General features: G+C 58.8%; 2 protein-coding genes across 2 annotated transcripts in view; one reads left to right on the top strand and one right to left on the bottom strand.

Annotated features, from left to right (window-relative positions):
- Nucleotides 1-13,080, bottom strand: part of P2RX3 (purinergic receptor P2X 3) — a 29,509-nt gene extending 16,429 nt beyond the window's left edge. Inside the window, exons 1-4 of the mRNA XM_066253971.1 lie at nucleotides 12,711-13,080; nucleotides 1,562-1,697; nucleotides 1,080-1,151; nucleotides 768-831 (exon numbers count right to left, since the gene is read on the bottom strand). Of these exons, the coding sequence (XP_066110068.1) occupies nucleotides 768-831; nucleotides 1,080-1,151; nucleotides 1,562-1,697; nucleotides 12,711-12,829 (391 nt within the window). The 5' untranslated portion in view covers nucleotides 12,830-13,080. The remainder of the gene's footprint in view (nucleotides 1-767; nucleotides 832-1,079; nucleotides 1,152-1,561; nucleotides 1,698-12,710) is intronic.
- Nucleotides 13,081-14,813: 1,733 nt separating this feature from the next.
- Nucleotides 14,814-23,930, top strand: SSRP1 (structure specific recognition protein 1). The gene is made up of 17 exons (XM_066251540.1): nucleotides 14,814-14,891; nucleotides 15,383-15,521; nucleotides 15,941-16,126; nucleotides 16,752-16,857; nucleotides 17,137-17,327; nucleotides 17,428-17,658; nucleotides 17,795-17,898; nucleotides 17,998-18,126; nucleotides 18,377-18,598; nucleotides 19,291-19,363; nucleotides 19,776-19,914; nucleotides 20,043-20,088; nucleotides 21,480-21,609; nucleotides 22,034-22,204; nucleotides 22,381-22,469; nucleotides 22,988-23,174; nucleotides 23,441-23,930. Exons 2-17 carry the CDS (start codon nucleotides 15,468-15,470, stop codon nucleotides 23,510-23,512), a joined length of 2,130 nt encoding a protein of 709 aa, XP_066107637.1. The 5' UTR covers nucleotides 14,814-14,891; nucleotides 15,383-15,467; the 3' UTR covers nucleotides 23,513-23,930.
- Nucleotides 23,931-24,210: the final 280 nt, after the last annotated feature.

Genomic DNA, 24,210 nt, shown 5'->3' with positions numbered 1-24,210 from the left:
ACGCACACGCACACACACGCGCACACACACACGCACACATGCACACGCACACACACGCACATGCACACACGCACACGCACGCACATATGCACACACACGCGCACACGCACACGCACACACACGCACATGCACACACACGCATGCACGAATGCACATGCACACGCGCACACGCACACACACGCGCGCGCACACGCGCACACACACACGCACATACACGCGTACACATGCACACACACGCACATGCACACGCGCAAGTGCACGCACACACATGCGCGCACACACATGCACACACACACATGCACACGCACATGCACACGCACGCACACACAGATCCTGCAGGTGCAGGGGAAGGACAGGCAGGGCAAGGGAGGTCTGCTGGGGTCACAGGAGTCCTGCAGGGCCTTCCCTCCCCCACTCCCTCCCCCCTCCCTCCCTCCCCAGGCCTGGGCCAAGCCCTCCTCTTGCAGGGTCCCCGTGTTCCCCAGTCACCGCACACTGAGTGTTGCTTCTGCTTTTCCTTCTGCAGAGGCCCCTGTTGAAGCGCCTCCAGCGCCTAAGCCTACCCATCCTTCAGGGCCCGTCTCAAATGTCACTGCCTCTAGGAAGCCATTTGGGACCTCTTCTGGCTTCCACAGCACCTCCCTGATGTCACCTTCCACCTCCTGACACATCTGTCTGTCACTCCCATCCCCGGATTGGGAACTCCTCTGGGGGGGTCCCACTGCCACTTTGGGGTTGTGAGGCGGTGGGGAAGGGGCTCCACTCACCTCCACCTGGGAAGCGGTCAGGCGCGCACTGGCTGTCTGACACACAGCGGTACTTGTCCTCACTCTGTGGGGAGACAGATCTGCGGGTGGGTGAAGGGCCCTGGGCTGGCCCCTTGGTGCTCACTGCCTCTCCAGAGCCGGTGGCCTCTGGGCGGTGGACGTCAGGCCAGGGCCACAGCTCTAAGGCCGCACCTTATACCTCTGCTTACACCCATACCCCTGCCACTGCTCCCCCCTCCAGAGTTTTCTTACTTGACCTTCATCCAACCTCCCTCCTCTCCCTCCCTCCCTCCTCTCCCTCCCTCCCCTCACCTCTGGGCAGAATCCTTGCATCTGGTTTTCAGTAACGATCATCTTGGTGATGATGACGAAGACAGAGGTGCCCTGAGGAGAAGAACGGAGAGAAAAATGTAATGGTGCCAATTCGTGAGACAGACCCTATTGTTATCTGCATTCTGCAAACGAGGAAACTGAGGCCCCGGTTAAGACATTGGCCAAGGTCACAGGGCTGAGAAAAGGTCGATGTGGGGTCCAAGCCAGGCTCCTGCAACTGCCCACCCGGCCCCTCATGCTTCCTCTGTGTGTCGTCCTTGATTCTGGGACAAGTTGTGGCACAGCAAGAGAGGACGCCCAGTGCTGCCCGCAGGAAGCCGGGCCAGGCTTCCAGCCCACCCACTCAGCCACTGGGCCACTGATGCCACAGATTCTGGCTGGGGAGTCCCACTGGCACTCGCCCCTCCAACCTGCCCAGGGTCTGGGCATCTACACAGCCACCTGGCACAGGGGGACCGTACCTGGGGTGGGGTCACATAATCAGACACATCCATGACTCTGTTGGCGTAGCGTCCAAAGCCCTTCACCTTGGTGACCACGGAGGACTCAATGGCGGTGTCCCGCACCTGGTATGCCTTCTCGTGTAAGAAAACCCACCTGGGCCGGAGGCAGGGATGGAAAGCAAGAGAGAAGGATGTAGCCTGGTCTGTGGTGGCGCAGTGGATAGAGCGTTGACCTGGAATGCTGAGGTCACTAGTTCAAAACCCCGGGCTTGCCTGGTCAAGGCGCATACAGGAAGCAACTACCAGGAGTTAATGCTTCCTGTTTCTCCCCCTCTTTCTTTCTCTCTCTCCCCCTCTCTCTCCTCTCTCTAAACACTCAATAAATAAAATCTAAAAAAATAAAAATAAAAATAAAAAAAAAAGAGAGAGAGAAGGAGTAGGCCCATCAGCCAGAGGCTGGTAGGGGTCTTCTCCCTGCCGACATGGGGGTGGCAGGGCCTGGCAGGGAGGCCTGTGCTGGGGTGTGGGGCTTCTCAGGGAGCCCCGGCTTGGCTTTGACTACTGTGTCTCCATCCCCCCATTTCCTATTTAAGGAACATGTTTAGACTCCCCCCCCTCCAATTGTCCCCCCCTCCATGAAATTTTAATACCAGTTTATGTACTGTGTGTATATTTATTCTTTATACATAAAAAGAGTGAGACCCAGTCTTCACCCCTTGAGGCGATAGCACCCCGTTGAGAACGCATTATCATTCCTGCTGATGGCAGTGGCCACCTCTCCCACTGGATTTCAGAGACATAAGGCGCAGAGCATCCTGGGCCTCCGACTCTGCATCGCAGCCTTTGTTCGTGGCTGTATCCTAAGTGCCGGCACGGAATCACGGAATAGGTGCTCAATAAACAAATCAATGAAGATACTTGGGAACTGGGCACCCCGCAGTCTCTATCTGCGCATAGTCGCGTGAGTAGCACGGAGGAGGAAGGGAGGCGCAGCTGCTGAGCCTTTACCTGGCAGGTAGATGGAGTCGGGCGGGGTGGGGGGCGGGGCGCGAGCCTCTAAGGATTATTCCTTGGATTGTGCTGCCACCTAGTGGACATTTACCTGTATTGGCTTCTCCCTGCTGCTTCCAGCCATTACCCGACCATTGGGATAAGGGGAGGGACCCTTTCCTTCTTTCATCCCTACCTGACTTCCCAGACTCTTGGCAGCCTTCCCCAGTAACAAGAAGAGCCTGTCGACAACCCTTAACTCTGCATATCAGTGAGGTGCCCACCTTTCCAATTAGAAATCACCCATTACCGTCTTGAAGGCTCAAGCCACTTGGCCTCACTACCACCGTGCTTCCAGCAGGAGGCGCAGTCCTGTTTGTCCCTGACTGCACACTGGGAGGCAGGTGCTGCTGCTGTGCCCGCTGTACGGATGAGGAAACCTCACCAAATATGCTTGGAGAACGCTGCGCGTGCTCAGTTCTGGAGAAACGCTGGTGACGTCCGGTGGCATCTAGGAGCGTGCTTTTGGGAATGCTGAGTGAGGGTCGTTTTCGGCATGCTAACAGGGGTGGTGCAAGGTTGGAGAACCCCGTCAGAGGAAGCCCAGCGGAAGGAACTGGAGCCGGGGTAGGGCAATGAAGACAAAGCTGGGGGGTGGGGTGTCCTGGCTGGGAAGCCGCTGAGGGCAACACGCGGGCTGCCTGGAGGACTTGGTAAGGAGACTGTTCAGGGCCTCAACCCCAGGAGCGTTCTCACCCCGAGGGTGGTCTGTGGACTGTCACGGGAGGTGGTGATGGTGACAGGCTGGGCGGTCTCAAGGAGAAGCCTGACTCCCACCTCCCAAGGAGATGTTGGATTGGATGACCCCTGGGATCCCCCGATGTTGGAAGATGCGGGGGAGCAGTCCTGGGCTACGCTGGGGGTCAGTCACTTGTGGGACAGGCACTGCCCATCAGGGTTGTCTGAACACAGGCAGACATTTGCAAGCACCTACTGATTCCGTGAGAGGGTTCAGGTTATCCTCACGCAGGGCCTGCCGTGTGCACTGGACTCCTGCATGCTCCCTCGAGTGGGAGGGGAAGGATGGAGTCCCAGGCGGGCTGGCAGATGGCGCCAACCTGTCACCTGTTCTATTGTCGCGGCCTTACCGCAGGCCACGTCCTGATGAACGCCCCATTAAGGGCTATTCGCATTCTTGTAAAACACTCTGAGGAACGCACGCCTCCGTGGAAGTCCAAGGGGCCGGAGCTGTATCTCTTCGGCACTTTTCCTTTCTCCCTTGGAAGGGAAGAGGGTGCACCAAGGGCTCGCAAGGAAGCGTGGCTCACGGAGAAACCTCGTCTGCCACCTTAGGTCCCAGCAGAGGAGAAGGGAACCTCCCTGTTACAGAAAGCTATCCAAAATGAGCACTCTCAGCTCGTGGCCTGGGTCCCGTGGAGCGGAGGGAGGGAGGGCTCAGGCCCCAGCTCTCTGCTCCCAGCTGAGAGAGCTGTTGTCACTACCACAGGCTCACCCAAGGGGACAGCACAGCCGCAGCGCACCCTGGAACCTCAGTGTGCCGAGCCACGGACGGAGACGTCTCCGAGCGCGATCTAGTGAAACGGTTTCCTGCCACCCGGCCCCCTGTCTTCCAGGTCCGGGAACATTAGCTGATGAGAAGCAGGGTTCCGATTATTATTCGCATCTAGTCAACACAGCACCCTCAGTGCCGCATGCGTGAAGGAGTCATCGGGTGCTAACTAGGGCCCGATCCCACGGCTCTCTGGTTGTCATTATGTTACAAATAAGGAAACTGAGGCACAGGGTGGCACGCTGGCTTGCCAAACTGGCGGGCAGGTTCCAACCCGGGCCAGCTGCTCGCAGTTACTTTATTACAGGGCCTCCAGCTGTGTCCCGGGTCCTTGTCCTGCTGGTTCCTGCCTGTCACCGAGGAAAGCGTCTCCCAGCTTAGGAGCGTCTCAGGACGGAAGGCCGAGGGTGCGGAGGAACAAGTAACCGCCCCCCCACGTCCTCCTCCTTCAGGGCCCCTTTCTGTGCCCGGGGGTGCGCTGAGGCCACAGCAGAATTCTCTCTCTGAGTTAAATGACCAGCGGGAGAGCTCCAGGGGCCCCGTGGGGCCCGAGCACGTCATCAGGACTGCTTAAAATAAGGGGAAGCTTCGCTTCCAGAACGGAGGAGCCGAGCGCGTCCCCGGAGGCCAGGGCCGGGTAATGGGGCAGGACCGAGCCTTTCGTTCTTGGCATCGACTCTGCCACTCTGACTTATTTTTTCTCATGTTGCTGGTTTATTATTTAGAGAGCGGAAGGCGGGTGGCAGCTCCTTGGCAGGTGGGGTGTGCAGGAAGGAGACCCGAGCAGGGTCCCAAGCAGGGTCCCGGCCTCCTCCTGCCCACCCGCAGGGAGTTGGGGGTGCTCAGGGAGCGGTGTGAAGGGGGTGTGTTGTGCCTGCCGGGAGCACAGGGATCTCTCAGGAAGGTGTGAACTGGACCGGGGGGGACAGGGGTTTCTCAGAAGATGTGAACTGGACCGAGAGAAAGGGGGAGGTGGGGTGTGTGTGGGGGTCTATGCAAAAATGATAGTTACCATCTGATTCTGAGTCACTCACCTCAGGCAAGGCACTGACACGGGTCAAGTCCCCTCGCCACAGCCCCCTGCCAGACGCGTTCCTAAACCCACTGTTCAGACACAGCGACTGAGACTCAGAGACCTGGGCGACCTGTCCAGACCTCGCTCCTGCTGGTGTCAGAGTGAGGCTGCTAGCCAGGTGCTCCCTGTCCCACGGACCTCCCGGCATGCGCTGCGGCGAGGGAAGAGGGGAGACGAGAACAAAGCCACTCCTCTCTTGAAACCTGTAAGGTGGCGTTCCCACAGGTTTTCCCACCACATGGTCACTTACTGTGCTGACCAGGTGCCCAGGGTGCTACCTGGGGCTGAGAGGGTGGGATGGGGGCCCCAGAAGGTAGAATTCCGGCCCTTCTCTCTCTCTCTCTCTCTCTCTCTCTTTCTCTTTTAAGTGAGAGGAGGGGAGATAGTGAGACAGACTCCTGCAAGTGCCCCGACGGGATCCACCCAGCAACCCCCGTATGGGGCCAATGCTCGAATCAACTGAGCTATCCTTAGTGCCTGATGCCAACACTTGCATCACTTGAGCCACTGGCTGAGGGAGGGGAAGAGAGAGAGAAGGGAGGAGAAGCAGACAGTCGCTTCTCCTGTGTGCCCTGACTGGGGATTGAACCCAGGACGTCCACACGCTGGGCCGATACTCCATCCACTAAGCCAACCGACCAGGCCACCCCTTCTCTTTAAACTAGAGCAACCGCCCATTTTAAAGGCTTATGTATTATGCTTCTCCCTAAGATTGGAGTGAGGCTGAATATTAGGAACCAGAGAGGGCGGCTGTGAAAACGGTGAGCTTGCGGACTGGCGTGTGCAGGAGGAGAGACAGGACAGGGAGAGACAGGACAGGGAGAGACAGGACAGGGAGAGCCAGGACAGGGAGAGACAGGACAGGGGGAGCCGGGACAGGGAGAGCCGGGACAGGGGGAGACGGGACAGGGAGAGCCGGGACAGGGGGAGCCGGGACAGGGGGAGACGGGACAGGGAGAGCCGGGACAGGGAGAGACGGGACAGGGAGAGCCGGGACAGGGGGAGACGGGACAGGGAGAGCCGGGACAGGGGGAGCCGGGACAGGGAGAGCCGGGACAGGGAGAGCCAGGACAGGGAGAGACAGGACAGGGAGAGCCAGGACAGGGAGAGACGGGACAGGGGGAGCCGGGACAGGGGGAGACGGGACAGGGGGAGACGGGACAGGGAGAGACGGGACAGGGGGAGACGGGACAGGGAGAGCCGGGACAGGGAGAGACGGGACAGGGAGAGCCGGGACAGGGGGAGACGGGACAGGGAGAGCCGGGACAGGGGGAGCCGGGACAGGGGGAGACGGGACAGGGAGAGCCGGGACAGGGAGAGACGGGACAGGGAGAGCCGGGACAGGGGGAGACGGGACAGGGAGAGCCGGGACAGGGGGAGCCGGGACAGGGAGAGCCGGGACAGGGAGAGACGGGACAGGGAGAGACGGGAGAGGGAGAGCCGGGACAGGGAGAGACGGGACAGGGAGAGCCGGGACAGGGGGAGACGGGACAGGGAGAGCCGGGACAGGGGGAGCCGGGACAGGGAGAGCCGGGACAGGGAGAGACGGGACAGGGAGAGACGGGAGAGGGAGAGCCGGGACAGGGAGAGACGGGACAGGGAGAGACGGGACAGGGAGAGACGGGACAGGGAGAGACGGGACAGGGAGAGCCGGGACAGGGGGAGACGGGACAGGGAGAGCCGGGACAGGGAGAGACGGGACAGGGAGAGACGGGACAGGGGGAGACGGGACAGGGAGAGCCGGGACAGGGAGAGCCGGGACAGGGAGAGCCGGGACAGGGGGAGACGGGACAGGGAGAGCCGGGACAGGGAGAGACGGGACAGGGAGAGCCGGGACAGGGGGAGACGGGACAGGGAGAGCCGGGACAGGGAGAGCCGGGACAGGGGGAGCCGGGACAGGGAGAGCCGGGACAGGGAGAGACGGGACAGGGAGAGACGGGACAGGGAGAGACGGGACAGGGAGAGCCGGGACAGGGGGAGACGGGACAGGGAGAGCCGGGACAGGGAGAGCCGGGACAGGGGGAGCCGGGACAGGGGGAGCCGGGACAGGGAGAGCCGGGACAGGGGGAGCCGGGACAGGGAGAGCCGGGACAGGGAGAGACGGGACAGGGAGAGACGGGAGAGGGAGAGCCGGGACAGGGAGAGACGGGACAGGGAGAGACGGGACAGGGAGAGACGGGACAGGGAGAGACGGGACAGGGAGAGCCGGGACAGGGGGAGACGGGACAGGGAGAGCCGGGACAGGGGGAGACGGGACAGGGAGAGCCGGGACAGGGAGAGACGGGACAGGGAGAGACGGGACAGGGAGAGCCGGGACAGGGGGAGACGGGACAGGGAGAGCCGGGACAGGGGGAGACGGGACAGGGAGAGCCGGGACAGGGAGAGACGGGACAGGGAGAGACGGGACAGGGGGAGACGGGACAGGGAGAGCCGGGACAGGGAGAGCCGGGACAGGGAGAGCCGGGACAGGGGGAGACGGGACAGGGAGAGCCGGGACAGGGAGAGACGGGACAGGGAGAGCCGGGACAGGGGGAGACGGGACAGGGAGAGCCGGGACAGGGAGAGCCGGGACAGGGGGAGCCGGGACAGGGAGAGCCGGGACAGGGAGAGACGGGACAGGGAGAGACGGGACAGGGAGAGACGGGACAGGGAGAGCCGGGACAGGGGGAGACGGGACAGGGAGAGCCGGGACAGGGAGAGCCGGGACAGGGGGAGCCGGGACAGGGGGAGCCGGGACAGGGAGAGCCGGGACAGGGGGAGCCGGGACAGGGAGAGCCGGGACAGGGAGAGACGGGACAGGGAGAGACGGGAGAGGGAGAGCCGGGACAGGGAGAGACGGGACAGGGAGAGACGGGACAGGGAGAGACGGGACAGGGAGAGCCGGGACAGGGGGAGACGGGACAGGGAGAGCCGGGACAGGGGGAGCCGGGACAGGGAGAGCCGGGACAGGGAGAGACGGGACAGGGAGAGACGGGAGAGGGAGAGCCGGGACAGGGAGAGCCGGGACAGGGAGAGCCAGGACAGGGAGAGACGGGACAGGGAGAGACGGGAGAGGGAGAGCCGGGACAGGGAGAGACGGGACAGGGAGAGACGGGAGAGGGAGAGCCGGGACAGGGAGAGACGGGACAGGGAGAGCCAGGACAGGGAGAGACGGGACGGGGGAGACGGGACAGGGAGAGCAGGGACAGGGAGAACGGGGCCGTGCTGGGCTCGGAGGCCCACGCGCCGCCCCAGGCCCTTCTCATGGGTGGAACATCAAAGGGCTGGGGCTGCCCTCATCGCTAGAGGATCCAACCTCAATGTATCACCAGCGTTTCCGGGGACCCAGACCCCAGGAATCTCCTTCTATTTTTTCCTCAGGTGCCCACAGGATCCAGAAAGGAGACTGGCTCTTAGGAAGTCCCACCCCCCAGAGGAGACTGGATTGCCACCCGGGCCCAGGAAAGACCGCGGAGAAACACCAGGTACATCTTGGCCTCTTTGCACCTGGGGTAGGTCAAGAAACCAGTGGTGCAGCAGTGCCAACCTCAGACAGGTGGCTGAGGTGGGGTGAGAGCCCACGGGGTACGTTTAGGTGGTGTCTGGCCGGGTGTGCACAGAAGACACGGCTGGCCTCTGTCACACACGGCTGGCCTCTGTCACACCGGCCTAGGGGAGGCTGTGTCTCTGCTCTACCAGCAGGCACACTATGGAAAAGATTCAAGTACCAATGTCCCTGAATTTAGAATCCTTTCAAATGCTATGGAGCCTCGCCACAGTCATCTGTCTCCATCGGAAGCTCACCTGTGCGCACACTTTCCTGTATCCTCCCCTATTTATTCCCAGCCCTCAGAGTGTCAGCCGGAGTTGTCTTCCCTACTCAGATGCCACCGTGTTTGTCCGTATCCCTCAGTCAATCTCTCTCTCTCTCTCTCTCTCTCTCTCTCTCACACACACACACTGAAACATTTCAGCGGTGCCCCATCCATCCCTATTCTGTACCAAGGAAAGGCCGGAGGGGTCCGAGGCCTGTCCCCCCCTCCCCGTCTCACCCCTCCTGCCCCTGGCTCCCTGTCTTCAGGCCTGTCCCCCCTCCCCGTCTCACCCCACCTGCCCCTGGCTCCCTGACTTCAGGCCTGTCCCCCCTCCCCGTCTCACCCACCTGCCCCTGGCTCCCTGTCTTCAGGTCTGTCCCCCCTCCCCGTCTCACCCCACCTGCCCCTGGCTCCCTGTCTTCAGGCCTGTCCCCCCCTCCCCGTCTCACCCCTCCTGCCCCTGGCTCCCTGTCTTCAGGCCTGTCCCCCCTCCCCGTCTCACCCCTCCTGCCCCTGGCTCCCTGTTTTCAGGCCTGTCCCCCCTCCCCGTCTCACCCACCTGCCCCCTGGCTCCCTGTCTTCAGGTCTGTCCCCCCCTCCCCGTCTCATCCCACCTGCCCCTGGCTCCCTGTCTTCAGGTCTGTCCCCCCTCCCCGTCTCACCCCTCCTGCCCCTGGCTCCCTGACTTCAGGCCTGTCCCCCCTCCCCGTCTCACCCTCCTGCCCCTGGCTCCCTGACTTCAGGCCTGTCCCCCCCTCCCCGTCTCACTCCACCTGCCCCTGGCTCCCTGACTTCAGGCCTGTCCCCCCCTCCCCGTCTCACCCCTCCTGCCCCTGGCTCCCTGACTTCAGGCCTGTCCCCCCTCCCCGTCTCACCCTCCTGCCCCTGGCTCCCTGACTTCAGGCCTGTCCCCCCCTCCCCGTCTCACCCCACCTGCCCCTGGCTCCCTGTCTTCAGGCCTGTCCCCCCTCCCCGTCTCACCCCACCTGCCCCTGGCTCCCTGACTTCAGGCCTGTCCCCCCTCCCCGTCTCACCCTCCTGCCCCTGGCTCCCTGACTTCAGGCCTGTCCCCCCTCCCCGTCTCACCCCACCTGCCCCTGGCTCCCTGTCTTCAGGTCTGTCCCCCCTCCCCGTCTCACCCCTCCTGCCCCTGGCTCCCTGACTTCAGGCCTGTCCCCCCTCCCCGTCTCACCCACCTGCCCCTGGCTCCCTGTCTTCAGGCCTGTCCCCCCCTCCCCGTCTCACCCCACCTGCCCCTGGCTCCCTGACTTCAGGCCTGTCCCCCCCTCCCCGTCTCACCCCACCTGCCCCTGGCTCCCTGACTTCAGGTCTGTCCCCCCTCCCCGTCTCACCCTCCTGCCCCTGGCTCCCTGACTTCAGGCCTGTCCCCCCCTCCCCGTCTCACCCCTCCTGCCCCTGGCTCCCTGACTTCAGGCCTGTCCCCCCCTCCCCGTCTCACCCCACCTGCCCCTGGCTCCCTGTCTTCGAGCCACAGGGACCTTCTTTTCTTTTCCCCATCAGTCCGGCCCCTGTCCTTTGCACAGCTGGGGTTCTCTGCCTTGAACTCTCTCCGGGCCCGGGGTCGCTCCTACTTGTCCTTCAGATACTGGCCTGGAGGCCACACCTGCCGGAGCCTTCGGAGCTCCTGGCAGGGTCGGTACCTGCACACTAGCCGCTCCCCTGGCACCGTGGGCCTCTTCTTCACACCCCGGAGCCCAGGTGAGATTTCACATTTGTTTGCAGGGGTGATTTGATTCAGGGCATCTCGTGCCCTGTACGCTCCACGGGGGTGAGGACCCTGTCTGCTTTCGCCCGCCATTCTATCCTCTGAGCACCATCGTGGCACGAAGAGAGGCTCGATCACTTTTTGCTACATGAATGACAATGGATGCAGGAAGTCCTAATGGCTCCTGTGCAGAGGCCGGGGCGGGAGGCTGGCGGCAGAGCGCTGATGTAAGTGGAAGGCGCTGCTGGTGGGGGGGGAGCTGTCAGGCGGGAGATGGATGGGGTTGGAGACCAGGACGCCATCTCCTGCCAGCTCCCACAGGCCAGCCTCCAGCGCCGAGGGTCGAGCATCAGGCTGGACCGCCATGAAGGACAGACAAGGGCACGTGGGGTGTGAGCAGGCCGCCCGGAGCTGCTGTCTCTGCTCGCCCTCCATCCACCCCCTGCCTGGGGCCAGCAATGTGCTGAGCCAGCTCCTGGCTCTCACCTGGACCAACAGAGACCATCTTGTGGTCACGCACAAACGATCGCCGCGTCGCACGTGCGTGTGAACGCAGACCCTTAAGAACCAACTGTGAGACAGGCTCCAGAGGTGCGGGCACGGGACATCTGCTAACATGTCTCAGAGCCTCAGACGCAGAAGGGAACTTCGAGGCTATTCAACCCCCCTCGCAGCTGGGGTCCCTTCTCCAATGTCCCCGCGGGCAGCACGGGATGTGGAGCCTTGTCCACAACGTCCGCGTGCCCGAGCCCGCCGGCTCTCCTCCCGCACGCGGAGCCCACGCCCCTCCGGCCGTGTCTGCCCACCCTCCACGCGCACCCACGCACACCCACGCGCACCCACGCGCCCCGCGCGGCCTGCACGCGCACGGGGTGTCTCTGGGGACTTGCGTGCCTTGACGCGTGGCAGCTGTCTGCGGCCAGCTGTCTCTCACACACAGACCACTGTCTCCCAGACCAGCGGGCACGGGGGGGCCTGAACCCCAGGGAGGAAACCCTGAGGCTCCGGCCTGTGCGTCCTGCTGCCCACCAGCGTGTGGGAAGAACCACGGACGGACAGAATCTGCGTTTCTGCCCCAGCCATTGTGTTCCCTGGCCTTCTGAGCATGTGTGTGTGCGCCTGTGTGGACGGGTGTGGACGTCTGTCGCGAGGGCGCCTGTGTGAGTGTGTGTCTGTGGGTGGGTGAGTGGGGTGTCTCTAACAGGTGGGGGCGGAGAGGGCTGTTCGATCTCGCTGGCTCTCGGGCATCGCCCACGGGAGTACGGTGCAAAGTCAGGTACAAGGAGGGAACTGACGCTGCCTGACAAAGAGGAGTATTTTTGCTTTCCTGAGGAGGGACCCTACCCCGTGTTCAGCAAGGCCACTTTTCTTCTCAGCAATTCTTCTCTTGAGTGTTATGGGTGCCCGCGTTTTCTCCCTCACAAGGGAACGAGCCCCCCAGCATGGCTGACCCTCCGGGAGCTGTCCCCCGCCTCGCCCCGGGCCGCCAGGAAGGGGTCCTTCATGCTAAGGCGCCTCAAGTTCTCTCCTCTCCCCCAGAGGCGCTCGTTCCCACCCACAGTCAACCTGTCACCACCTCCCTTATTTCAGGGCCGTCCGTCCCCTTCTGTCCCCCTCATCTCCTTGCAAACCCCGAGAATTGAGGTCAACGGGAAGCCGTGTGTTTGGGGGTCTGTCTGTTCTCTGGCTGGGGGTGTGGATGAGAGAAGGGAGAGTGGCGACGGTCCCCTGGGACCTCTCCCCGCGGAGAGCAGAGCCGGGGCCAGGACGCCCCTTGGGGTGTGTGGCCAGGGACCATTCTCCTAGTCTGGAGGATTTACTGGGGGAAAGAACTCATCGTGGGACCAGATCCAAGGAAGCAGCAGAGGCCAGTTCTTGAGACACGGCTCCACCAAAGAGACCGTTTCCCCCAAAGAGGAGAAGCTTAGGAAACTGGACAGCAACGTGGGGGGAGAGGGGGCAGGACACGGGGCAGCCCTCCCCTCCCGGGACCTGAGGGGCCACAGACTCACCCCACAAAGTAGGAGATGATCAGAAACTGAACTGCCCGGTTGATGATCCCAATGGTCCAGCTCTTCACAACCACAGACTTGGTGGTCTCGTAGGTGAAGAAATCTGACATGCAGTTCATGCTGAAAGAGTGCTCAGGGGCTGCTCAGAGGGACCCCGTGGTGGTCTCAGGAGGGGGAGCTCCTCAGACAGGGAAACAGGGATCAAGGAGGCCTGGAGGGGGCGGCTCACAGGGGCTGCGGAGTGGGGAGCCTGCTCCTTTAAGTCAGGCGACCCTAGCCCAGTGCCCAGGCTCTCTCTGCTCTTGACACTCTGGGCTGCCAAGAGTCCAAGGCCAGGGCGGGGGACCCCTTTTTGTTCGTCTCCACCCCACTCCCCTGTGATGTCACGGCAGGGGTGGGGTCTCCAATCCCAGGCTCCTGATTGCCTGGGATCGAGCTGGCGAGGGCCCTCTGAGACTCATGTTTTATCTGCACTCTGTCTACCATTTCTGTTCCGTCCTCTTATGCTGCGTCTTCAGCCCGGCTCACCAGCTGCGTTCTGCTCTCCTAAAAGCCCCTCGCAAAGCCCCACCCGCCAGCCATCTAATAGCCTGCCTGTATAGAGCTGAGTACCCCCTTCACTCCTGTCTTCCTAAAGCCACTCAGTTCTGCAGGCGTCCCCACCCTTCCCAAGTTGCCTTCGAAGGAATGGGCGAGGGGAGGGGCCTCAAGCAGTTCTCTTGGTCTCCTGGGAGGGGGTGAGTAAAGAGTCAGTTCATATTTCTAACTCGAGGTGGCAGTGGCCAAAGCTCTACCTTTAGCATTATCACATTGCGTTTTTTTTTTTTGGGGGGGGGTATAGGGGGAGTTGTGTTTTTGTTTTCCGGTCAGTTTACTTATCTGAATCATTTGTTGGATTGCGTGCCCCTGGAGGGCTGGTACTGTTTCCATCCTGCTCACTAGTTTCTTCAAAACCTAGAATTCTGTTGGTACTCAACATGCATTTATTGAACCCAGTTGAATGTATGTTGCTAGAGCTGCAATGGCCATGACCCAGAGGTTAAAGCCAGTAGTTCAGGGTGCAACAGTGTATGACCGCTGTCTCTCATCCCAGGATAGAGTCAGCAAGCTGGAGTAACTGTTTTAAGTCAGATTGCCAGAGAAATCTTGAGTTTAAATATTCTGTCTCCATGTCTTCGTACAGACACATTATCAATCACTGAGGATGTAGAGTCATCGTGATTATGAAAAAGAAATGCACTGGGGTAAGGTTTGGGTTCTAGTCTCTAGCTTTACGGCTAACTCACTGAGACTCTAGGCAGCCCCTGTTTGGGCCTCAGTTTCCCCACCTGCAAAAGGAGACTGGAGCAGACAAACTCAAACACGTCTTCCAGGTCTGGCCCCCGTTGATTTTCAAGATGCTGTCCTTACTTATCTGAATCATGGGGCATGGCTTTGGCAATCCCAGGCTGACGCGGTTTCAAATCAGTTTTGGCTCCAAGATGAATCTGACACCAGCACTTGAACCTGACACCAGCCTCTTCCAGGCAACCCATACATCAAGGTTAGAGATGGGAGGTTTTTGGGTGCAGAAAGGGAACTCATTTCCAAAAGGATCCATTCCCATGTGACAGGGGAGAGCGGGGCAGTAACGAAGACACCAACCCCCACATTCTCTCCGCAGCCAGTGTGTGTGTGTGGGGTCATTTCTCTCCACAACTCTTTTTAGTATTTTTCTTCTTGGCCCAAGCACTCCTTTCCACGCCACAGAAACCACTATTGTGCAGAAGAGAGGGACCCACATCAATCCAACACAGTTACACACGAATCTGTGAAAAATCCGCTAAAAGAAAGCACGATTTCTCTTAAGAACCTAGCTCTTCACTGAGACTGTCATTTTTGAAGAGCCCTAGGCGTTCCCGTTTTATAGATTAATGCCACGCGCCGGGGCTGCCCTAAAGTCCTCCAGGGCCACCGACGCTCTATGTGACCGCCTCGTAGGCGGGCCGAGCTCGCGTCCCTCTAGCCAGCCCGTCCTCTCTATGATTCGGGGCAGCTTCCGGTGGCGGGACTCTGGGCGGCGCACGCGGGAAAAGCTTCCCCAGTGTCCCCCCATCCCCTGTGTCCCCGCCCCCCTCCCCCGCGTCCCTCCGCGCGCCCACCGCCCGCAGCCGGGCCGTCGCGAGGCTGCTGTTCGAGGAGGTGGGTGGTCGCCGTTCCTGTGCCCCAGGAGGGTCGAGTCCCGCTCCCCCGCGGGACGCTCGAGATGGACCGTTCCGCGTTCGAATCCGCGGGCAGCGGACGAATCCATTTTAGGGGGCAGAGGGGAAGCCGGGTCTGGGGGCCGCGGCGCGGTGGGAGCGCTGGGAGGGAAACCCGGCGCTCTGCGCTGGGCTGGGACGCCGGCGAAGTGCGGGCTCCGGGCAGGCCCTGGGTTACCGCTGCTCGTTGCCATGGCGCCCGGTGGAGCGCCCAGAGTCTGTGTCTGGTTGCGGTGTAAGCGCTACTCCAGGCCCGGTTTTCTAGCCGGGGCTGAGCCTGGCCCCTCGAGTTGTGCGGAGCCCGCCCGAAGGCTCCCAGGCAGCGAAGATCCTGAGACATCCCAGGCACTGCCGCGGGTCGCCACCTGGCCCCTTCCGCGGGCCGAGTGAGGTGTTGTCTTTCGTGCTCACATGGCTCCCTCTTGAATTCAGATTCCCAGCCTGCCGAGCATCTGCTCACCGTGTGATCCAGGAGTTGGGGCCCAGCCTCCAGCTGAGGCCAGAAGGGGCAGCCAGCATGGCAGAAACACTGGAGTTCAACGATATCTATCAGGAGGTGAAAGGCTCCATGGTAAGAGGGCTCGGACTGTTGTTAACAGTTGTAGAGAGAGAGGAAGGGAGGAGACTGCTTATCCATTAACAGGAGCTTGCTTGGATGATGATGCTACTTTGGAAAAGGAGAGTATCATTTATCCGGAGTTTCCCCAACAGAAGGCCGCTGTGAGAGAGTACAGAAGTTACAGGGTCTCAGAGTTTGTAGGGACCATACCTGCTACTCAGTCTCAAATCCTGACACTGGGGACCTGCCAGAGCCAACATTAGAATCTAGACTTCCTTCCTACTTGTCCCGTCTTGCTGGCCCCCCGCCACTTCAGCTGTTGCTTCTGCATTGATATCTGGCCAGGCTAGAATGGGTGGGTGTTGGGTGGGACTGCACCCCATAAGTACTGTGTACCGTCCCCATGCATTTGGGCTCATTTCTCCCAACAGAATGATGGTCGGCTGAGGTTGAGTCGCCAGGGCATCATCTTTAAGAACAGTAAGACAGGCAAAGTGGACAACATCCAGGCTGGGGAGTTGACGGAAGGCGTCTGGCGCCGCGTGGCTCTGGGCCATGGACTTAAACTGCTCACAAAGAATGGCCATGTCTACAAGTATGACGGCTTCCGGGAATCGGTGAGGTCTTCTGTTCCATGAACCCTCTTTCATGGTGCCATCTTGTTTAGTTTTAATTTTCCAGAGAGCGTTGGGCTCCTTCCTCTGATAACCTTGCGTTGCTAGTGTGGGCTCCGTAGAGGAGGGCCGTTGAAGCCAGTAAGCCGTTGGTGTTTAGCTTTGGGTGTCAGAGTCTTGGGAATATCTTTGTGCCTTGACTCCAGTAGATTTTCTACCATTTTGATTTTTTGTTGGTTTCTGCTTGTTGGCTCTATATTCAGGTTCAGAGTCTTAGCTCAATGCTTTAGTTTGGGTCTTGTTTTTCCATTTCGAACTGCTTGAGTTAAAGACTTTATTTCATTTTAATATCCACTTTCATTAAAGCGATACTTATACAAAGACAGACCCGTAACCACAGATTGTCAGTTCCTTATTTTACTCTTCCCCTGCCAGAGATCCAGTCCCCAGAAACAGCCTCTTTCAGCATCCTTTTAAACAGTTTTATAGCTGAGATTCTAATCAGCATGGATTTCTGATCAAAGGTATATGGGGGCAATTTTTCAGAAATAGATAATCCCAGAATGTTCAAGTTTGTGTTAAAACCACCAGGGTTTACTGGGTATTGCTCTCTCTGCTCCACCCACAGGAGTTTGAGAAACTCTCTGATTTCTTCAAAACTCATTATCGTCTTGAGTTAATGGAGAAGGACCTATGTGTGAAGGGCTGGAACTGGGGAACGGTGAAGTTTGGTGGTGAGTCCTGGGCCATGTTGAGATTGGGGGACAAGGTAGGATAATGGGAATCGGCCTTTAACTCGTTTTGTTTTCTTTCCATCACTGTCCCTGAGTTCCTCTCAGTTTGTGATTCGTTGTGGATTTATTGAGAACCAACAGTGTTTCAGGCACTGTGCCTGGTCTTGGGGGTACAGTGTGAACGAAGTAGCCTGTGCTCAGGGAACCTGTGTCTGGTGGCAGCGTGGTTTATGCAGACTCGAGGGGGAGAGCTTGAGCTTGATGGCCCTTTCCCCACAGGACAACTGCTCTCCTTTGACATTGGCGACCAGCCGGTCTTCGAGATCCCCCTCAGCAACGTGTCCCAGTGCACCACAGGCAAGAACGAGGTGACGCTGGAGTTTCATCAGAACGATGATGCAGAGGTCTCGCTCATGGAGGTGCGCTTCTACGTGCCTCCCACCCAGGAGGACGGCGTGGACCCTGTGGAGGTGAGGTCTCCTGTCACCTTGCGGACAGGCGGTGTCCGGCAGGCCCGGGCTGGCTGGGGAACAGCGCCTGCTGCTCGATGACCAGTGTGCGCTCTTGCAGGCCTTTGCGCAGAACGTGCTGTCTAAGGCGGATGTGATCCAGGCCACTGGGGACGCCATCTGTATCTTCCGGGAGCTGCAGTGTCTGACTCCCCGAGGTCGGTATGACATCCGGATCTACCCCACCTTTCTGCACCTGCATGGCAAGACCTTCGACTACAAGATCCCCTACACCACAGTGCTGCGCCTCTTCCTGCTGCCCCACAAGGACCAGCGCCAGATGTTCTTTGTGGTGAGCAGAAATCCCTGGGGGTGGACTGTCCTGGTTTCTGCCGGAGTCGGTGGTAGATGGATCTCACTGGGGTTTGGTTAATGAGCGAGTTCGTGTGGGGCATCGCCTGGTGCTAAGCCTGGTCTGCTCTTCCCAGATCAGCCTGGACCCCCCCATCAAGCAGGGCCAGACCCGTTACCACTTCCTGATCCTCCTCTTCTCCAAGGACGAGGACATCTCCTTGACTCTCAACATGAATGAGTGAGTGCTCCCTGGACTCGGGTCCAGCCACCTTCCTGCAGGAGACGGGTGTGCATTAGGAGGCAGCAGTGCTGTGACCTCATCTTCCTCTGTCTGTAGGGAAGAGGTGGAGAAGCGCTTTGAGGGCCGGCTCACCAAGAACATGTCCGGGTCCCTCTATGAGATGGTCAGCCGGGTCATGAAGGCACTGGTGAACCGGAAGATCACAGTCCCGGGCAACTTCCAAGGGTGAGCCTGCAGGCCCGAGTCCTGGGCTGCGCGGATGGGCTTGGCCATGGCTCTTCATTACCCCTCCTGGGGTGGGAGCGCCGCCTTAGAAAGGCCTGGTTGGGTTGTGTCTTGATGGTGTCAGTCACCTCCGTCAGCAGAGTCACTCACTTGAGGGCATGAGCGCACGTGTTGCTCCTAATAGATGTACCCTGGGCCCTGTGCCGGCTGCTGAGGTCGGAACTGACCGGGCCCCTGGGCTCCCCCCCAGGCACTCCGGGGCCCAGTGCATCACCTGCTCCTACAAGGCGAGCTCAGGCCTGCTCTACCCGCTGGAGCGGGGCTTCATCTATGTCCACAAGCCGCCCGTGCACATCCGCTTCGACGAGATCTCCTTCGTTAACTTCGCCCGGGGGACCACCACCACGCGTTCCTTTGATTTCGAGATTGAGACCAAGCAGGGCACTCAGTACACCTTCAGCAGCATTGAGAGGTGAGAGCTTCTGCCAGTCACCCCCGGACCCAGCCTCGACGGGGAGGCCCGGGCCCCCGCCAGTCCTGTGTCTTGTTCCTGACTTCAGGCCTTGAGCAGAACTTTTCTTTTGCTTCCCTGGGATTTGTTTCTTCTCCTTGGAGGACTGGCCTTTGGAAGCCTCCATTCCTTTCTTTCCGTACTTCACGTTACAAAAGCTGTGTTCAGGCCTGGCCCTTCTCCTCCTCCACTACCCCCACGATGGAAATGCTATCTCTCTCTTTCCTGGAATGAGCTTGGTGCCTGAGAACACAGCAGCTAATGCTTATCGAGTGCTCACTGTGAGCTCAGCGTTTTACAGTCACCTTCCCGCTTAATCCTCATAACTGGGAAGGATGAAATACAGACCAGCAAGAAGATGAAAAATCCCCCCCCATCCGTCCTTTGTCCCCCCCGGCTCGATGCACCTGTGCTAACTAGGGCCACACCCCTCCCTACTTGTCCTTCCTCAGAACTGGAGAGCTGTACAGGTTCCTCTTCCTAGGCTAGTGGCAGGCTCTTGCTGCTGTCCCTGAGGGTCTCTGAGCTGTCCAGTTGGATGATGTGGTCAAGAGCTCCAGGCCCCACAGTCCCTCCCTGCCCACAGGTGTCACACGGTGTGCAGCCCTCCCCTCGCTGGTGCGCACGCCCAGTAACTGCATCTCCCCTCACAGGGAGGAGTATGGGAAGCTGTTCGATTTTGTCAACGCAAAAAAACTCAACATCAAAAACCGGGGACTGAAAGAGGTACTGCCGCGTGGGGGAGGCGAGCCGGTCCGACCTTTCTGTGGTGGGGGAAGGGGCCGGAGTCTTCCAGCTTCCGTTTCACTGTCTCTTCTCTTCTTGCCCTTATAGAAAAAAGAGGTGCGTGTGACCCCCCTCCTGGTTCAGGTTTCCTCCGCATGCCCTTAGATCAGTCTCTGCAGCCTTCCGGAGCCCCCAGTGGGGCTGGGGCAGGGAGGGGCTTGGACTAACCCAGGTGGCAGGCGGTCTTTTGGGGCGTCGGCCCTGCACGCTGGCTGTGTGTGGACGATTCAGCCCCAGGGGCTTCTGGGAGCTGCTGCTCTGACCTTACTCACAGGCATGGGGGAGCGCTTCTGAGTGCGCCGTGGTTCTGGCGCCCCAGGAGCTGGCCCTTACTTCTCTCGCCCCTGGCTAGGGCATGAACCCAAGCTACGACGAATATGCGGACTCAGACGAGGATCAGCACGATGCCTACTTGGAGCGGATGAAGGAGGAGGGCAAGATCCGGGAAGAGAACGCCAACGACAGCAGCGATGACTCGGGAGAAGAGACGGGTGGGCCGGCCTCCGCAGGGCCGGGCTGGGCGGGCCGTCAGACTCTTTCCGGGGCCGGAGCTTGGTGTCCGGGGAAGGGGGCAGGCTCTCCGTGGGGCAAAGCTGATGCGTCGTGTGTTCTTTTTCAGATGAGTCATTCAACCCAGGTGAAGAGGAGGAGGACGTGGCAGAGGAGTGAGTTTCCGTTCCACCTCATGGGGGTGAGGTGGTGGCCTGTGAGCTTAAAGGGACCAGGGATTTCTGAACATTTCTTGTGTCCCTGCATTAGCTACTGACCCAGGGTGGAAAAATGACCTTTGATGAGGCGATGAATGGAAATGCTTTGAAAGTGGTCAAGGGCTTTGTAAGCGCAAGGCACGTTTTAAAGCCAGAAAAGTGGAGAGGGCAGAGGCTGGGCTGAGAGCCAGGGCTCCCACTTCTTTGCTGGGAGTCCGCGGGTCAGCGTTGAGCCTTGGCTTTTCCACCTGAGCAGAGGTGGTAGTGCAGCTGCATTGGATGAACGCTTTTGATCACCGTGTCAGAAGCGTGACTCAAATGGACTAGAGCGTAAAAGGGAATCTTGAGTTCATGCAACTGGAGAGTCCAGGGATAAGACAGGCTTCAGGCACCTGGATCAAGGTGCTCAGAAGCTATGAGGAATCTCTTTCTTTTTCTGATTTCCTTATCTGTAGGTAGGTTTGCCCCATGCAGTGCCAAATGACCCTCAGCTCTGGGCAGGCTTACTCCAACTGGCTTCACACCCAGGAGTGCCCCTTCTGCGAGGGCAGCAGTAAGCGAGGTGGTCACAGGGCCCTCCCGAGTCTGAGTTCTGAGCACGTGCTCTGATGGGCCAGACTACGCCGTGCGTCCACCCTTAGTGCCTGAGCTGGGTGAGCCCGTCCTGAATGGCAGAAAGTTGGGACTCTCTCAATCCAGAATAGATCAGAATGAATGTTGGGCAGGAATAAAAAGAAAACGTACAGGAGTCCACTGCTTCTGCTTGCCACATGCTTACAGCGAGTCAGTGAGTAGGGCTCGTGAACATACCTTGGAAACTGCTGAGCGCCGTGCGGGGGTAGGTAGTTCTGTCTTCTGCGGAGTTCTGTGTGTGTCAGATAGGCCTGCTAATTACATGGGTATGTACTGGGTTCAACTGGAGTTGGTTTCCCCCACTTTCTATTTACTGCCTCTTTACCAGAAAGACTGCAGGGCAGATGAATATGATTAACTCAAAGGAAGTGGTGAAGTGGACTTGGGGGTTGTTGATGAGGTAGAGTTGCTGCCCCAGGAGCGTGGGGATGGAGTAGGGCCTGGGCTTGGCTCCGTCTGAGGAGAGCAGTTGAAGGCCCTTTGATTTGCTCTGATTGATTCAGCAAATAGCCCGTTGCCACGGCTGGGTCTGGGGAGGGGATGGCGAACCACCTCAGCAGAAGGGAGGAAGCAGAGTTGAGGACAGTGGCAGAGGCTGTGTGGTTGTCCTCCCACTCCCCTTTCTCAGTCGGTGTCCTTGACTCGTTTTCTTCCTTTCCCGGGGCCGTTGAGTGCCGTCCTTCCTCCCCGAGTCTAAGCCCCACTCTCCTTGGCAGGTTTGATAGCAATGCCTCTGCCAGCTCCTCCAGCAACGAGGGTGACAGTGACCGGGATGAGAAGAAACGAAAACAGCTTAAAAAGGCCAAGATGGCCAAGGATCGCAAGAGCCGCAGGAAGCCTGTGGAGGTGTGGCCTCTTCTCTGAATGGGAGGGTGCTAGGTGGCCATTTTCTGCCTCTGTCTACCACTCATGGGGCCTGTTGATTTGTCCTCCTGGGACAGCTTTTTGTAGCCAGTGATGATGGGCTCGAGGAGTATATTGGAAATGTTTTTCTCTGTCCCTGAAAATAATTAGCTTCTGGGAGGGTCTGAATTAGGAGACAGGTTTCATTTGTTCCAGAATACCAAAGAAAGGGGCCCCTAGTGAGCTTGGCACTGGGGTGGAGGGAGAAAGACATGGTCCGTGCCTTAGGGACTGTCAGTGTAGCTTGATGCTGTCCAGTTTTTTCTCCTTTTGTCTCCAGGTAGGTGACCCAAATAATTTCTTTGGGAAAATGTAGAGGTTTATGGGATATAGATGGCAGAAGGCATTTGAGTTCCTCCTTATGCAGGTGAAGAAGGGCAGAGACCCCAATGCCCCCAAGAGGCCCATGTCGGCCTACATGCTGTGGCTCAATGCCAGCCGAGAAAAAATCAAGTTGGACCATCCTGGCATTAGTATCACGGATCTCTCCAAGAAGGCAGGCGAGATCTGGAAGGGAATGTCCAAAGAGAAGAAAGAGGTGAGTGCCGACAGAGATGAGGGTGATGAATCTTGTAAGTGATAGAGGGGGCAGGGGCCTAGGTAGAACTTTTCTGTGTAGATTTCACCTGCATCAGGGAAGAGATCTCATTCTCTGTTCTCTCTCTCTCTCTCTGTGCGTGTGTGTGTGTGTGCTCACGCGCATGTGCGAGACAGGAGTGGGATCGCAAGGCTGAGGATGCCAGGAGGGAATATGAAAAAGCCATGAAAGAATATGAAGGGGGCAGGGGTGAGTCTTCTAAGAGGTGAGTGTCGGGAACAGGATGGCCCAGGAACTGCTTTTTCAACAGGTAGTTTTGCAGGTCCAGGTTGAGAATTGGGGTGTTCAAAGGTAATAGCGAAGCCTCTGACGGCAGTAGGGCTGTGCTTCTCAAATCGGGTCAGGCAGTTGCCCAAGTACGGGTTACGTTCCTGGTCACTGGAGAAATATGGCCCATTTTCTTCAATGGTCAATTTTATTTGAAGGTATGGTATAATTAAAAAAACATATTATTCTACTTCATAATTCATAGGAGTTTTAAAGATAAAGCAAGAGCTGTCAAATAAGTTTGCATTTAAGCAGAACATGACCCCTGAGTCTCCCGGGTATTCAGTTACGATGCTTCTCCTGGAGGCACGTGGGGCTGCCGTGGCTGGCTGTTGATGTGGAGAGTGCGATGGCAGTGTGGCTGGCACCGAGGAAGGCCCTGCTAAAGCTGGGGGAGATGTGGCTTTGGGGGTGGGGGAGCCTGAAGGCCCAGCCTCTTTCCTCTTGCTGATGTAGGGACAAGTCAAAGAAGAAGAAAAAGGTAAAGGTGAAGATGGAAAAGAAGTCAACGCCCTCTAGGAGCTCGTCTTCCAAGTCATCGTCAAGGCAGCTCAGTGAGAGCTTCAAGAGCAAAGAGTTTGTGTCCAGTGATGAGAGCTCTTCAGGAGAGAACAAGAGCAAGAAGAAGAGAAGGCGGAGCGAGGTGAGGCAGGAGTTTGGGGCTCTGGGGCCTGGAAGGGTGAGAGGCATCTGAGTTCCGGGTGGAGGTGGCTCATGTTTCCAGACCAGGGTTTGGGGCTGGTCCGTAAGAAGGATGGGATGGGGGTTGATAGGTGGAATTCTGGGGTTCTGAAGGCTGGTGCTGGAGTTCAGGGACGGGGATGGGGGACTGGGGACTTGTCACTGAAAGGTGGCTGGGAGGGTAGCTAGGATTCTATACCTTTCCCTTAAGTGACCTTTGGTTCTCAGGACTCTGAAGAAGAGGAACTAGCCAGCACTCCCCCCAGCTCAGAAGACTCGGCATCAGGATCTGATGAGTAGACAGGAAAATTCTCTCTCCTTGGGCTTGTCCTGTCACACCCCCAGTCTCCCCACCCATGTTTTTGTACCAGTTTCTCATAAAATGTAGCCTTTGGATTCTGTGCCATCTGAACAAGCTCTCCTGAGGGTATGCACTTCGCTGGGACAGCAGGGGAGGCATCTGACTCGGCTGCTGTTTCATAAGGACGGCTCTTTATAATTTGGGAGAGATTGAGTGGGAGGCAGGGCGGTGCGGGGTTCAAAATCCTCGTCCTTTCCCGACCTCATGGAGCTAGCGATTTCTTGTCCTGTTCAAGTTGCTGCAACAGGGGTCATGTGAGGTCAGGTCTGTAGCTCCTAACTGGGGCCTATTTCTACTTTTTATTTTGTATTTCTGGTCTGTGAAAAAACATTTAATAAAGGGAACTGACTTTGGAAACCATGTCCTTATGCCGTCTCTCTAGCCCTGATGTATTGTGCTCACTGTCTTGGTGTTTACCACACTGCTCTGCCTGGGCAGGGCCCTGCGGGTCAGCCGGGGAGCAAGTCTTCAGGTACATCCTGTGCTGTTCCCGGCTGGAGGAGCATTGGTTTTCACCCTCTTCTGCCGGATGGGCCACCTGAGAGTCTAGAAATGAGAGCTGATCTGATTAGGAAGTCTCTCTCACAGTTCCACTCCATTAGCCTAGCTAAGGGGAGGCAGCTCCTGGCTCCATCCT

This window comes from Saccopteryx bilineata, chromosome 1 (assembly GCF_036850765.1).
Source record: "Saccopteryx bilineata isolate mSacBil1 chromosome 1, mSacBil1_pri_phased_curated, whole genome shotgun sequence".
Taxonomy (NCBI): domain Eukaryota; kingdom Metazoa; phylum Chordata; class Mammalia; order Chiroptera; family Emballonuridae; genus Saccopteryx; species Saccopteryx bilineata.
This window is presented reverse-complemented; position numbering and strand designations above follow the sequence as displayed.

Coding starts and splice junctions, on each gene's coding strand:
- SSRP1 (XM_066251540.1), top strand. CDS start 15,468: ATGGCAGAAACACTGGAGTTCAACGATATCTATCAGGAGGTGAAAGGC. Junction 18,127..18,376: donor GTCCCGGGCAACTTCCAAGG/GTGAGCCTGCAG, acceptor GCTCCCCCCCAG/GCACTCCGGGGCCCAGTGCA. Junction 19,364..19,775: donor AAAACCGGGGACTGAAAGAG/GTACTGCCGCGT, acceptor GCCCCTGGCTAG/GGCATGAACCCAAGCTACGA.